The 14,439-nt window shown below is 42.8% G+C and overlaps 2 protein-coding genes across 3 annotated transcripts in view; one reads left to right on the forward strand and one right to left on the reverse strand.

Annotated features, from left to right (window-relative positions):
- Positions 1-2,082, forward strand: part of ZWILCH (zwilch kinetochore protein) — a 76,773-nt gene extending 74,691 nt beyond the window's left edge. The window contains exon 19 of one of the 2 annotated variants that reach the window (XR_005775628.1): positions 1,951-2,022. The gene's annotated coding sequence lies outside the window, so the exon portion shown is untranslated. Of the gene's footprint in view, positions 1-1,950 lie in introns of both variants that reach the window. The other variant, XM_040414300.1, reaches the window with a different exon arrangement.
- LCTL (lactase like) overlaps positions 2,017-14,439 on the reverse strand; it is a 40,540-nt gene continuing 28,117 nt past the window's right edge. Inside the window, exons 9-14 of the mRNA XM_040414301.1 lie at positions 12,184-12,345; positions 11,776-12,050; positions 10,678-10,804; positions 9,631-9,830; positions 7,491-7,554; positions 2,017-2,166 (exon numbers count right to left, since the gene is read on the reverse strand). Coding sequence (XP_040270235.1) covers positions 2,051-2,166; positions 7,491-7,554; positions 9,631-9,830; positions 10,678-10,804; positions 11,776-12,050; positions 12,184-12,345 — 944 coding nt within the window. The 3' untranslated portion in view covers positions 2,017-2,050. The remainder of the gene's footprint in view (positions 2,167-7,490; positions 7,555-9,630; positions 9,831-10,677; positions 10,805-11,775; positions 12,051-12,183; positions 12,346-14,439) is intronic.

The raw sequence follows: 14,439 nt of genomic DNA on the forward strand, positions 1-14,439 counted from the left end.
GCCGCTAGCCAGGTACGTAAGTACCTGATGCGCCTAGCATTAATTAATGCTGGGAGCATAAGATCATCATGTACTCATAGGAGGGTTTGAGTGGACCCCTGGACTTTAGCCCACAGGGAAATTTCCCTGTGGGGACTATGGCCAGTCTGCCCCCGAAGACTCTCTTCAAAATGAACCTGAACCTTTATAATTAATCGCAGCTTGGGCCTGGAAAAGAGTCACGGCTGCCTGAGAAGAGCCATGGTTATTCATGAGCATCTCCTTTACCCACCCACCTACTGATGATTGGTACTTTTCTCTTTGAGGGTCTTTTACACGGGCCGATTTTCGGGGATAAATGTTTGTATCATCTGCCTGTGTAAAAGGTGCTGGCAGTCACCCAATGAACGTTTATTGATTGATCCTGTTTTGTCGGCACGGAAAATCATCATTCCTGTGCAGCAGATCGTTCTGTAAAAAAAGCGATTTACTATGCAAGAATAGTAATTCTCTATAAGAACAAACAATCACTGTTTCGATCGCTTGTCCCAATACAGCGGCAGTGATTGCTTTATGTAAATTCAGCCCTCATCTCCGCTGATGATCTGACAGATATCGGGAGTGTCTGCATCATTCCCGACAATCTGCCAGTTAGTCAAGCATAACCATTGAGGAGTAATGATATTCTGTGAGATTTTTAAATATATTATTCACTATATATACTCATTTATATGTCATGCCATGTGCTTTTACATACCGGTACTTATATATTTGATACTATTTTACACTTACTATTTATGCTATTGCTGACCAGTAATGGCATCCTTTCCTGCAAACTCATAATTTTTTATTATTTGTGGTATGTTTTTTATTCTTTTGAGCCTATACACCTGTTACAATGTAAGTCAATGGGGACGGATCCGTTTGAAGTTGACACAATATGGCTCAATTTTCAAACGGATCCGTCCCCCATTGACTTTCAATGTAAAGTCAAAACGGATCCGTTTGCATTATCATGAACAAAAAAAATAAAAAAAATTTATTTTTTTTTGTTCATGGTAATGCAAACGGATCCGTTCTGAACGGATCTAAGCGTTTGCATTATAGGTGCGGATCCGTCTGTGCAGATACCAGACGGATCCGCACCTAACGCAGGTGTGAAAGTAGCCTAACTGTGTAGTGGTTTTAATGTCCTCAGTGAGGGCAGTATAAGGTCCTGTTCACATCCTGTTTAGTGTTGTATGTTTAAAGGGGTTTTCCAAGATCAGTATCTGATCGGTGGAGTTCTGACACCCGGGACCCCCGCTGATCAGCTGTTTGAGAAGGCAGCAGTGCTCCTGTGAGCACCGCGTCCTTCTCTATGCCCTAGGCCAGTGACGACATGTTCATCGATCACGTGGCCTAGGAGAAGCTCAGCCCCATTCAAGTGAATGGGGCTGAGCTGCAATACCAAGCAGAACCGCTATACAATGTACGGCGCTGTGCGAGAAGGCAGTGGTGCTCACAGGGGCGCCAGTGCCTTCACTAAACAGCCGATCGACGGGGGTCCTGGGTGTCAGACCCCCACCAATAAGATATTGATGACCTATCCAGATCACTTGTCGGAGGTCAAAGGAGTGTACCACGGAAAAAAAAAGGTTTCGAATAGCATAGTAGATCAGAATAAATGTGTATGACACAAGGTATATGTTATTTTTATTACAATGGGACCCAATGGCAATGTGTCCTACTGTACGCCATTGCAGTGGGATACATCACAGCCTTCCGAAGTATACATTGGGAACTTTTCCCAGGGTATACATCAAACAGAGGGCCAAAACATGAGGTGAACAAGACCTAATCAGGGCCAAAAGGTTAATTAAATGAGCACAATTTAATATAAAAATCACTACCTATAAAGCGTGTACTCACAATCCTCTGTAAACACCATGTAGGAGGTACATTTATCATAGCATGCCCTTTTCTTTGTAGAGAACCAGAAGAGGGGGTCTTCAAGTGAAAGTCCTTGCTGTGGGCACAGTTGACATCACTTATCAGATGGTGATTTTATCGGTGTACCACGTTCTTAGTCCTATTGCTTTCTGCGCAAAAGGATCATCAAAAGCACAGCGCTGATGAGAATACACAATGTGAAAACTGTAGGCACCACGATCTCAGTCACCATCTCCATGTGGGTGATCAGTGGGTCTAGGACGAGACAAACCCACCATAAGAACATTCCTGTGTGCAGTGCACTGTATTGGATGGTTCAGCCTTGCAAGCTCTCTTTTAATTATAAAATCACTCCATCAGATATTCCTGACGGTTTTATCAATTACAATGTCAGGGGGTTCTGTTTTTCCATAAGGAGAGCGTGTCAGTAGTAACATTACTTGATATGACAGATGCTATAAAAGAGACCTGGTTAAAGGTAACATGCTGTAATTGCTTACAAGCAAGACAGCCACCCCCCCCCCCCTTCCCCATTAACTTGCTTGTGATTACTTTCAAGCGGGATTGTTAGGTCAGTATCATACAAGCATCTTTAGTTCTGAAAATACAGTCCGCATTTCCTGAACCGACCACTGCTCATCTCATTGAAACTCATTGGATCTAGTGATCTATGCTGCTGTGAGCTCCTGTCCAACCACGGGTGTACTGTACTGTAGAAACGGCAACATTCCAGTATGGTATAGTAGACCTATGGTTGGGTAGTAACTCGCAGCATCATAGGTCACTATGTTTCATGGAGTTCTGGTCAGATGAGTGGCTGTCACACGCATTGTATTTTTAGGACCGAGCACATTTGTGTGACTGGCCTGAATCTATGAACACTTATCACATGTGAAAACTCTAGAAATGGATTATCACTAGATCATATTCTAACCAGCCTATTTTCCTTGCAAAACCAGCAAGCGTCCGTCAACCCTCCTAGACATATGTAAGATCTGTGGGCAGTTTTGCAAACTTTTTTTTTTTTTTTTAAGCTTTCATGTGCCTATTCCACACATTTTCCATTACGTTTTCTGCACATTTTTCATGTAAATGGATTTTCTTGGACAATTATTAAATGCGCGCATAAAATGTTAATTTTCAGTAAGGCCACATAACCATATTGGTTTCTAAAAGCACATCTTACCATAAATTAGCCGCAGTAAATTTGCAGCCGCAATCCTCTGTTCCTCTGATTTTTCAAGAAGAAAACAGACAAAAGTGGAGTGAGCATGAAAATCTGATGACATGAAGTCCTGCACGATCCCAAATTGTTACATCTCCACGACACACAGTTTGGTGTGCTGCTAGTTTTAAGGACCCATTCACACAGCATTTTTTGTCGGCAGATTTTTGGCACAGACACCCATGCCGAAATTTCGCCGCCAACCGCATTGTTTCTGTCTCCCAGGGAAGCAGTGCTAAAGATTGCAGAGTGGTTTAAAGCCACTGCCGCACCAGGGGGGGGGGGTAGGGAGGGGGAGTTGGGTGAAAGTTAAATTTGTTATTTAACAAACTTTGTATTACTCTGTAATGTCAACGCATTAGATATTTGTCCATGTAAATGGCTGACAGGATTTTGATCATTATGTACAAATGTGTATTTTATTGATAGTTTATTTAAAAATAAATAAAAATTATTTTTGATTAAATAGATGTCAGCCTCAAAACTCCACTGCAAAAAAACACTGTGTGAACTGGACCTAAAGGTGCACTTAAATCTCTCAAAGCCATCTACAATGATTTCTGTGGTGAATTCACATGGAGTACAGCTCCAAACAGCACACAGTATACTTTGCAAAAGTTTTGTAGAGACACTAAAACAAATATATGTCAGCTGCAGGACCCATGTTATTACTGCGCTTTTCAAAATATCAGTATGTTTCATACCAGAAACTGGAGCAGATTTCATCAAAGTAAAATAGGAAAGTCTTCAACAACCATTCATATGCTAATTTTACATCAGCCCATCCAGTCCGTGAAATATGCTCTGTGTGTCAGAGTTTTTTTTTCTTGGGCTGAACACTGCTCCTGTAACATATAATCATTTATAATGCTGTGTGCTCAGGCCCGACCTCGGATGTACTGAACTTTACTGAAATAATGGTGTCGGGACAATTCAGTACAGCCAAGGTTGGAAAGGGACACAGCATTATGAATCATTATAATTCCTTGAGATTGTGTCACAGGAGCAGCTTTAAGCCCAAGAAAAAACCTCTCGCACTGACTGGATGCACTCGTGTGAAATTAGCCCTATGTTTGGGAGTCACTCCAGTTTTTGCAAGAAATATACAGATCCCTACATGGTCTGAAAATATGACCATTTAATGCAGCCCAATCCTGACTTGGAATTTGAGATGTTTACTGCCGGTTTCCATGTTTTTGTCGTCTTGTTTTATAGCAGATGGATGTGAATAGAAGGATATGACGATTGATCCATGTGGATACAGCAAGTCATAGTGCATAAGTAGGAAAGGCTGAATTGTTACATAAGTATATGTAGCTGTATGTATATTAACTGCTTACAACCCTTTAAGTTTTAAGTTGCTTTTCCTGTTTCTATGTCAATTACACTCTGTTCATATTTTTCTAAAAGTTTTACAGCATATGAATCCAGCACAACTTTTGAAATATTAATAAAGGCCGAATAAATAAAGTCTCATGCGTTTGATTGCAAAAGGTAGTAATATAAAATTCATACACTACTATTCTAGTATCAACTCAAACTTCATCATCAAGTACCTTTAATCTTTGTCTCTCAAGCCTTTTATTTATCTGTTAGGCTTAGGGTGGTTGACACATTTGTTTTGTTTTAAAAACACTGTTCTCAGCTTTTTTTATTAGCAAGAAAAGCACTGTATGGCTATATAAAACACCATACAAACATCTTTAAGACTGTTTTTGTTTGGTGTTTAAAGAGGACCTTTCACTACTGTACAAACTAAAAACTAACTATATCGGAGGGTAGAGCGGTGCCCAGGGGTCCCCCTGCACTTACTAGTATGTCTGGGCGCCGCTCCGTTCGCCCGGTATAGGCTCCGGTGTCTGCGCTCCCTCTGACTGATTTTTTGTATGAGGCGTGTCCCTTGCTGCAGCGCTGGCCAATAGCAGTGCACAGCTATAGCCTGGCTTTGAGCTGTGCGCTGCGATTGGCCAGCGCTGCAGCAAGGGACACGCCTCATACAAAAAATCACTCCAGTACAGCAGAGGGAGCGCAGACACCGGAGCCTATACCGGGCGAACGGAACGGCGCCCAGACATACTAGTAAGTGCAGGGGGGCCCCTGGGCGCCGCTCTACCCTCCGATATAGTTCGTTTTTAGTTTGTACAGTAGTGAAAGGTCCTCTTTAAGTTTTTTTCATGGTGCTTTTTGTGGGTAAAAAAGAGGTACCAAAAATATGCCAAACACGTGAAAATCCCCCAAATTCCCTTCCTCCCGAATGGTCAGACTTAAAGGCTATGTACCTTTTGGGGGCATTTTTTTACTTAATGCATTGTACTGATATTGAGCTAAAAATCCTTTTTTAAAGTGGTCTTTATTAACAAAAATATTGAGCCCTTTTCTCAGCACACTGCTGAGATGCTTTAGTAGCAGGATCTGAATTTTCTCTGCTCCATCAGCCAGCTTAGCTGACAACTCCTTATCTCTGACCTTATAAACACTCATTATAGCTCAATTCTTATCTTACTGATAAGAAAAGTGTTTATGACGATTTAGTACGGTAATTTAGAGATAAGGTTTATTAGATGAGAGAGACAAAGTAAAAGTAAAAAATACAATTCTCACAGCTAGAAAAACAGTTAACACTTTGTGACAGAGAGGCTCAATATTTTTAATAAAGACCAATTAAAAATTATATTATTTAGCCCAAAATGAGTCAAATGCAATCATAAATAAATTGCCTCCGAAGGTGTACAAAACCTGTAAAGTGTCACTAAACAGCAAAAAAAAATGTTTAATATGTCAGCAACATATTTAAAGGTTTTGATTGATGGGGTATGAGCGCTGAGACCCCCACTGATCACTAGGAAAAGGGGAGAGCTCACATAGTGTGCTCTCTCCCCGTGCTGCAGGACACAGAATCAAGACTTGCTCATAGACTTTCTGTTGAGCCCATCTTCTGCAGCAAGACTATATTGCTTGTGGCAGTGCAGCTGCCAGAGGACCATATGAGGGACATTAAAATGTTGTATCTCACCCAGAGGAAGTTGGGTGAGAACAAGAAAGACATGGGAAATAGGGTTTTCCCTCTGTGTGTACCAGCCAGGCTAGTAATGAAGGTAATTAGCAACCAGCTGAAGAGCTCAGGTAAATGTGGGCTGAGCTCCTCAATCAGGGCTCCCTGTCTGGGGAAGGAGCAGGCTGCGCCAAGGCCTGTGGGAGCCAGGACCCTCTAACCCTGTGTGGGGTAAGCACTGAGTGGTGTTTTGGGGAGCTGGGTGGTAGACCCAGATCCCGTTAGAGAGGGAAAAACTATAATGTAGTAAGGGGCCGGACGGGCGAGGATTTATGATTGTTTTATGTAAAAGTGACAATAAAGCTGGTCGTGGCCAGTTTGCACCCAAATCTGAAGCGTTGGAGTGGCTTCTTGAGGTTTGCCAACGGCCTAAGGTGAGAAGACAGCGATCCTGGAGAGCTAAGTGACCCAGAGTTATTATACACCTCATTCTAGTGATCGATGTGGGTCTTACCACTCAGACCCCCACCAATCAAAACCTTTCATATGTTGCTATGAAGAATTAAAACAACTTTTTTGAAGTTCAGTGAAATGTAATGCTTTTTTACAGAGGCCAACAATTAGGGCATTTACTGGGAAGGAGTGTTCCTAGGAACACTGGTTCCCGATTATTTCCCTATGTAAAGGTGCTGTTGACTACCTAATGAAAAAGCAAACGCTCATCAATTCATGTGCAAGAGCACTGCAACCAATTATAAGACAGAGCACATGCAAACAATAGCGCCATTCTTTGCATGTACTCTTATAATTGGTTGCATCAATTCACCCCATACGTGAATCTGTATGGGGACGAGTGAATGCTGTAGCTGTCCACTCTCACCTTCACTGACAAGCAGGCAATTATCAGGAATGTCTCCTCCGTCTGGGCATTGTACTGACATGAATAAAACACTGGCTGTTGGAACATACTCTTCAGATAAGTAAGCTGCACCTGCTTATTTTGTTGGGATCAGCCAATAATCTAAAGTGTATGGGGATCCATTGACTAAAGATTGAGCATGTTGAAATGCTTTGTTCCCATGGGAGATCAGAAGGGTTAGGTAGGTGCTTATTGACTTCGAAAAAAGTCGTAAAAAAACATACACACTTGACTAAGCTGAGCGTGCATTTTTGCTATGGAGGCAGAAAATTTGCTGGTGGCCGACAGTGTGCATCTCCAGCTTTATAAAGCTTGTGTATGATGATTAGCTTCCAGAGTTTGAAATAAATTTACTCTACTGATAAGTGACCATTTTGTAGCCTCCACACTACAGATTAAAGGCACAGCAAACATACAGGCATACACCTCACATGTCTGTTTACCTGCAGCTAGGAGTTGGTTGGTAGTAGAACATGTCTCAGTAGATATACGGTGCCAGTTTTCCACCTGACAAAATCAAGTTTCAGTCATTGTTAAAATGTGTTCCATCTTCTTGGATTAGGCAGAGCAGCTTCTGTAAAGTCTCATGTTTTGTCTTCTATAGTGTAAGACCCTTTATTGTCACATTTATGTCTATATTTCAATAGCCGTGATTTCACCAACATTGCATTTGGTAGCTCTGAAGTCACATACAGTCAGGACCATACATTTTGGGACATCGGCACAATTGTAACATTTTTGGCTCTATACACCACCACAATGGATTTGAAATTAAATGAACAAGATGTGCTTTAACTGCAGACTGTCAGCTTTAATTTGAGGGTATTTACATCCAAATCAGGTGAACGGTGTAGGAATTACAACAGTTTGCATATGTGCCTCCCACTTGTTAAGGGACCAAAGGTAATGGGACAATTGGCTTCTCAGCTGTTCCATGGCCAGGTGTGTGTTATTCCCTCATTATCCCAATTGCAATGAGCTGATAAAAGGTCCAGCGTTCATTTTAAGTGTGCTATTTGTATTTGGAATCTGTTGCTGTCAACTCTCAAGATGAGATCCAAAGAGCTGTCACTATCAGTGAAGCAAGCCATCATAAGGCTGAAAAAACAAAACCAACCCATCAGAGATAGCAAAAACATTAGGCGTGGCCAAAACAACTGTTTGGAACATTATTAAAAAGAAGGAACGCATCGATGAGCTCAGCAACACCGGAAGACCACGGAAAACATCTGTGGTGGATGACCGAAGAATTCTTTCCCTGGTGAAGAAAACACCCTTCACAACAGTGGGCCAGATCAAGAACACTCTCCAGGAGGTAGGTGTATGTGTGTCAAAGTCAACAATCAAGAGAAGACTTCACCAGAGTGAATAGAGAGGGTTCACCACAAGATGTAAACCATTGGTGAGCCTCAAAAACAGGAAGGCCAGATTAGAGTTTGTCAAACGACATCTAAAAAAGCCTTCACAGTTCTGGAACAACATCCTATGGACAGATGAGACCAAGATCAACTTGTACCAGAGTGATGGGAAGAGAAGAGTATGGAGAAGGAAAGGAACTGCTCATGATCCTAAGCATGCCACCTCATCAGTGAAACATGGTGGTGGTAGTGTCATGGCGTGGGCATGTATGGCTGCCAATGGAACTGTTTCTCTTGTATCTATTGATGATGTGACTGCTGACAAAATCAGCAGGATGAATTCTGAAGTGTTTCAGGCAATATTATCTGCTCATATTCAGCCAAATGCTTCAGAACTCATTCGACGGCGCTTCACAGTGCAGATGGACAATGACCCAAAGCATACTGCAAAAGCAACCAAAGAGTTTTTTAAGGGAAAGAATTGGAATGTTATGCAATGGCCAAGTCAATCACCTGATCTGAATCCGATTGAGCATGCATTTCACTTGCTGAAGGGAAAATGCCTCAAGAACAAGCAGGAACTGAAGACAGTTGCAGTCGAGGCCTGGCAGAGCATCACCAGGGATGAAACCCAGCGTCTGGTGATGTCTATGCGTTCCAGACTTCAGGCTGTAATTGACTGCAAAGGATTTGCAACCAAGTATTAAAAAGTGAAAGTTTGATTTATGATTATTATTCTGTCCCATTACTTTTGGTTCCTTAACAAGTGGGAGGCACATATGCAAACTGTTGTAATTCCTGCACCGTTCACCTGATTTGGATGTAAATACCCTCCAATTAAAGCAGACAGTCTGCAGTTAAAGCACATCTTGTTTGTTTGTTTCATTTCAAATCCATTGTGGTGTATAGAGCCAAAAATGTTAGAATTGTGTCGATGTCCCAATATTTATAGATCTGACTGTATGGTTCTTGGGCTTCCTGCATGTGGCTCTCAGGATATTTGCAGCTTGGGCTACCATTATGGAACCAAGTAGGTTATGGTGTTAGCAGAACATGGCACCAGGGTCATTACAAGTTCTTGATGGTATTTATATCAAGATAGAGATAGATAGTATTTTGTCTCTTTTAGTTATATCTTTCTGTGAAATGAGTTATACTATTGCTTCTAGGTAATTTATTTTGGCTTGACATTTTCCTTGTGTGACAAGACTGTTTATACACTTACCTCTCTGAGATTTGGGAATCCATTGGCTCGAATGATTTTTTTATAGAACTGTACAGATGCCTTTGGATAACGTGGTTTGCTTTTGCTCTCGAATTCAACATAATACAGTCCAAATCTCTCTGAGAATCCTTCATCCCACTCAAACTTATCAAGTAGTGACCAAGCTGTGTACCCCTGGATGTGAACGCCATCCTTTATAGCTGTCACAAAAAAAAAAAATCTCCTGAAGTCTTCAGTGAAATTGACTTAAAGGGGTTGTCTCACTTCAGCAAATTGAATTTATCATATAGAGAAAGTTAATACAAGGCACTTACTAATGTATTGTTATTGTCCATATTGCCTCCTTTTCTGGCTTGATTCATTTTTCCATCACATTATACACTGCTCGTATCCCGGGGTTACGACCACCCTGCAATCCATCAGCGGTGGCTGTGCTTGCACACTATAGGAAAGTGAGCCGGCCTTTTTGGTGGCTGGGACTGCGGCATTGTGCACAGGCCGGAACGTTTTCCTATAGTGTGCAAGCACGGCCACCGCTGCTGGATTTCATGGTGGGTGGTCATAACCATAGAAATGACAAGTGTATAATGCGATGGAAAAATGAATCAAGCCAGCAAAGGAGGCAATATAGACTATCACAATACATCAGTAAGTGATTTGTATTAACTTTGTCTACTTGATAAATGCCATGTGCTGAAGAGAGACAACCCTTTTAATAAGTTACAAAACTTGCACCACAAGCGTTACATCAGCTCATGGCGGTAGGTAGTGTGTTGTAGTCTCACTAACCAGTTTACTACTGGTCCTATTACAATCTATCATGGTTGGAGACCCAGTTATGTCCCTGTGCATGGAACCTATTTGGGCTGTGTAGAGAATTTGATTTTCCAAATGCAAGGTATTGCTGTGCTAATGGTTGCATTTTCTATGGCATATTCACTGTGGTCATTAGTTACACACTATCTGTGTTATTAGTCCGAAAATTGGGTGAAATATATGAAGGCAAAAAAAGTACATTTCTACAATTTCTCGGCATGTTTGTCTCACCTTTCAACATCTCGTTGATGTAACCTTTGAGGTACTGTATTCTCCATTCATCGCACAGCTCGGCACACTGCATTTTCTCTGATACTCCATTTTCTGTTACTATCACCATTGGGTTTCCATACTGGGTCTAGTAGAGAAAATTTGCAATAAAATTCTTTGTATTCGGCGCAATGTTCTAGATTATTAAATATTGAAGGATATTGAGCAGATGGTGGTGAGAGTCACTTTAAGATCTCATGGAACAGAAGAGCCGTGTCTTGGGAGCCTGGCCATGGCACAGAGTCCATACCGTTTCATACTGAAGTGCCATGTGCACTATGTATGCTATCATATGCTGCCTCTATACTGCACCATAAGAAATCACTTCTACAGAAGGTTATTTCTGTAATATGACAAATTTTTATATCCTTTATATGGATGTATCCATATATTCTTTATACTCTGTCCCATGCATGCCTTAGGCTGGTTTTGAACAACATTTTTAACATACGGATTTCAGAAGCAGAAATAAATGCCAGGATGGTGGATAATGCTTCCCAAAAGGAAAGTGTTATCCTCTTCTACTTTTTCTTAAAGGCTTTGTACACCCTTGGGGCCATTTTTTTTTTATTATTATTATTGCAGTGTACTCATTTTTAGCTAAAAATCATTTTTTTTCAATTGGTCTTTATTAAAAATGTTTAACCTCTATCTCTGTGCAGTCTTGAGATTCTCTAGTAGCAGGGTCTGAATCTTCACTCTGTCAGGCATCTCAGCTGACGACTCCTGATCTCCGACCTCCTAAAGACTCTTACTGATAAGAATGTGGCTTAAGTGTTTATGACCTTTTAGTAATTTAGAGATAAGGTTTATTAGATGACCGGCACAAAGTAAAAGTATAATTCACACTGCTAGACAGTTAACTCTTTGTGACAGGTTCGTTAGTTTTTTTTCAACCGATTTTTATTAAAAATATCTTTAGCCCAAATGGGTAAAATGTAATCATAAAAAATTGCCCCTGAAGATGTACATAGCCTTTAAATAGAATTGCCTATAAAATATGCTGAAAATTGGGTTGAATCTCTTAGATCTCAGAGGATTATAACATTTATAAATTACCTTTATAAAATTGAGCAGTCTCCGGAAGCCCCATGGGACAGAATACAGCCACTTTGACTCTGGCTCAGGCCACCTGGGGTCTACCAGCTCTGACAGGTCTCGATCTGTGAAGTAACTTGGCCCCTGTGTGGATGGGAAGTTTCTGCTTGTGATATATCTGGTAGTAAAGTGACCTACCCCAAGAAAGTCACTTGTACCTTTAATGAAAGCCTTTTCTTGAGAGGTAAAGATAGGAAGCCTTGACAACCCCAGACCCTGCTGTGCGCTCTTCTGACCTGCATGTCAGAGACATGTCATACATTACAATGGGAACACTTACAATTATATATATTATTATGGAAATGTGTTATAATTGAAATAACAGAACACAGGACTTTTCCAGTCTACTGCCTCTCGCTCAACTCTTACCTATATATTCTTTCATGATCTGTGGGTAATCTCCATTGTAAAGAGGATTTGCAAACCATCCAAAATTAAATTGCACAAATCTTTCTGCAGCCTCAATGTCCTTCTGGCTAGAGATGTCCACTGGTTCTCCCCACTCTGTAGTCAGCGAGATCCCTATAAATCCTAAAGAAGAGGGATCGAAAAACAGTATGGAGTACAATGGATTGACAATACTGTATGATTTTTTTTGCATTTATTATTTCACATATGTTAGATTTGGTTTTGTAAACATATGAATTTATACCTATGTAATAATGCAAGGGCTTGTGCTTCTATGTGGATCTGAGGCTGGTTCAATCAAATTGTACAGTACAGGTCTGACTGTTGTAGCTGCACTACTGCCAGGTGAAATTCGCCTTAGGTTGGTTTCAGATGACCATAATGTGACACCTACTTATAGCCTTAGGCCTCGGTCACATTTTCATTTTTCACTAACGTAAACACGTACCCATTGATTTCAATGTTCACGTATCTTTTTGATATTGCTGCGTAAGTGTAACAGTCCTGTACTGAGGCTCACCTGAGTCAGAGGACCGCTGGCTGGAGGTAGGAGTGGAGCCCAGTGGCAAGGACCGCAGGCAGGTAGTAGGTGCAGGAAGTCTGGCAGAGGCGTAGTCGGTAGGCAGGCAGTGGGTCAGGGCAGGCGGCAGTAAGCGTAGTCAGACAATCCTGATGGCAACGGTGGTAGCAGTTCAGTAGGTAGGGTCAAGCAGAAGAGTAGTCGGTAGGCAGGCGGTGGGTCAGGGCAGGCGGCAGTAAGCGTAGTCAGACAATCCGGATGGCAACGGTGGTAGCAGTTCAGTAGGTAGGGTCAAGCAGAAGAGTAGTCGGTAGGCAATTCCTGGTCAGCAGTGGACTTCCAGTTGTAGCAGGAGCAGCGGAAGAGGAGAAGCTTGATCAAGGCTCAGGAGCTCAATATTCAGCAAACTGGAGTGCAAGGGGCTGGACTTAAATAGGGAAGTACCAGGTGTGGGGAATCAAGGGTAATGAGCAAGGCTTGGCAAGACTGAGGTTAACTAATAGGCTTCAGGGAGGAATGTCCAGAGAGGACGGTAGCCTAGTAAGCAGGGCTACCGCCTGGGATGTGGCTGGTCACGGGTTCGAATCCCGACAGTACTCCCCCCCCTTCCAAGGTGACCTCCGGGCACCGCAGGGGCAGGCTTACCGGGGTGCCGTTGGTGGAACTCTTTTACCAGTCTGGGGGCGTGGACATTTTCTTCTCGCTCCCAGGAGTTATCCTCAGGAGGGTAACCCTTCCACCCAATTAGGTATTGTAGTCTTCCCCGGTGGATCCTGGAGTCGAGAATCTTTGCGACAACATATTCTTCTTCACCCTGTACCCTCACGGGTGGTGGAGGGGGAGAGTGGCGGCCTGTGAAGGTGTTCTCCACGTATGGCTTGAGGAGAGAGCAATGGAAGACAGGGTGCACCCTAATGGAGTCCGGAAGGTCGAGACGGAAAGTGACCTCGTTGATTTGTGCAGTGATCCGGAACGGACCCATGTATCTTTGGGCAAATTTTTTGGAGGGGACCTTCAATCTGAGGTTCCTGGTGGACAGCCACACCTTGTCTCCCACATGGAAGCCCGGGGTGGGTTTGCGACGTCTGTCTGCTCCCTGTTTAAAGCGCCTCTGGGCAAGCTGGAGGTTGTCAATAATGTTCTTTTGTGCCTCCTGTAGGGTTGTTAGGCGTTCGGCCACAGCTGGGAGGGTGGAGGCGACGGGTAGGTGGGGAATGAACACCGGGTGCGAGCCTGTGTTAGCAAAGAAGGGGCTGTGCTTGGTTGAGCTGTGCTCAGCATTGTTGTAGGCGAACTCGGCCGTGGGGAGATGATCCAGCCAGTCATCCTGCAGGTGGGAGCTGAAACAGCGTAGGTATTGCTCTAGGGTCTGATTAGTTCTCTCCGTCTGCCCGTTTGACTGAGGGTGGAAAGCAGAGGACAGGTTCACTTTAACCCCGAGCGCCAGGCAGAAGTTCTTCCAGAACTTTGAGGCAAATTGTACGCCTCGGTCGGAGACCACGTCGTCCGGGATCCCATGCAGCCTGAAGATCTCTCTGAGAATAAGATCGGCCGTCTGTTTGGCTGTGGGTAGGCCTTTGTAGGGGATGAAATGGGCCATCTTGGTGAGACGGTCGACCACGACCAGGATAGTGTTCATCCCTTTTGAAGGAGGAAGGTCTACCACAAAGTCCATGGAGATCGAGCCCCAGGGGCGG

Source organism: Bufo bufo, chromosome 1 (assembly GCF_905171765.1).
Source record: "Bufo bufo chromosome 1, aBufBuf1.1, whole genome shotgun sequence".
NCBI classification, from domain to species: domain Eukaryota; kingdom Metazoa; phylum Chordata; class Amphibia; order Anura; family Bufonidae; genus Bufo; species Bufo bufo.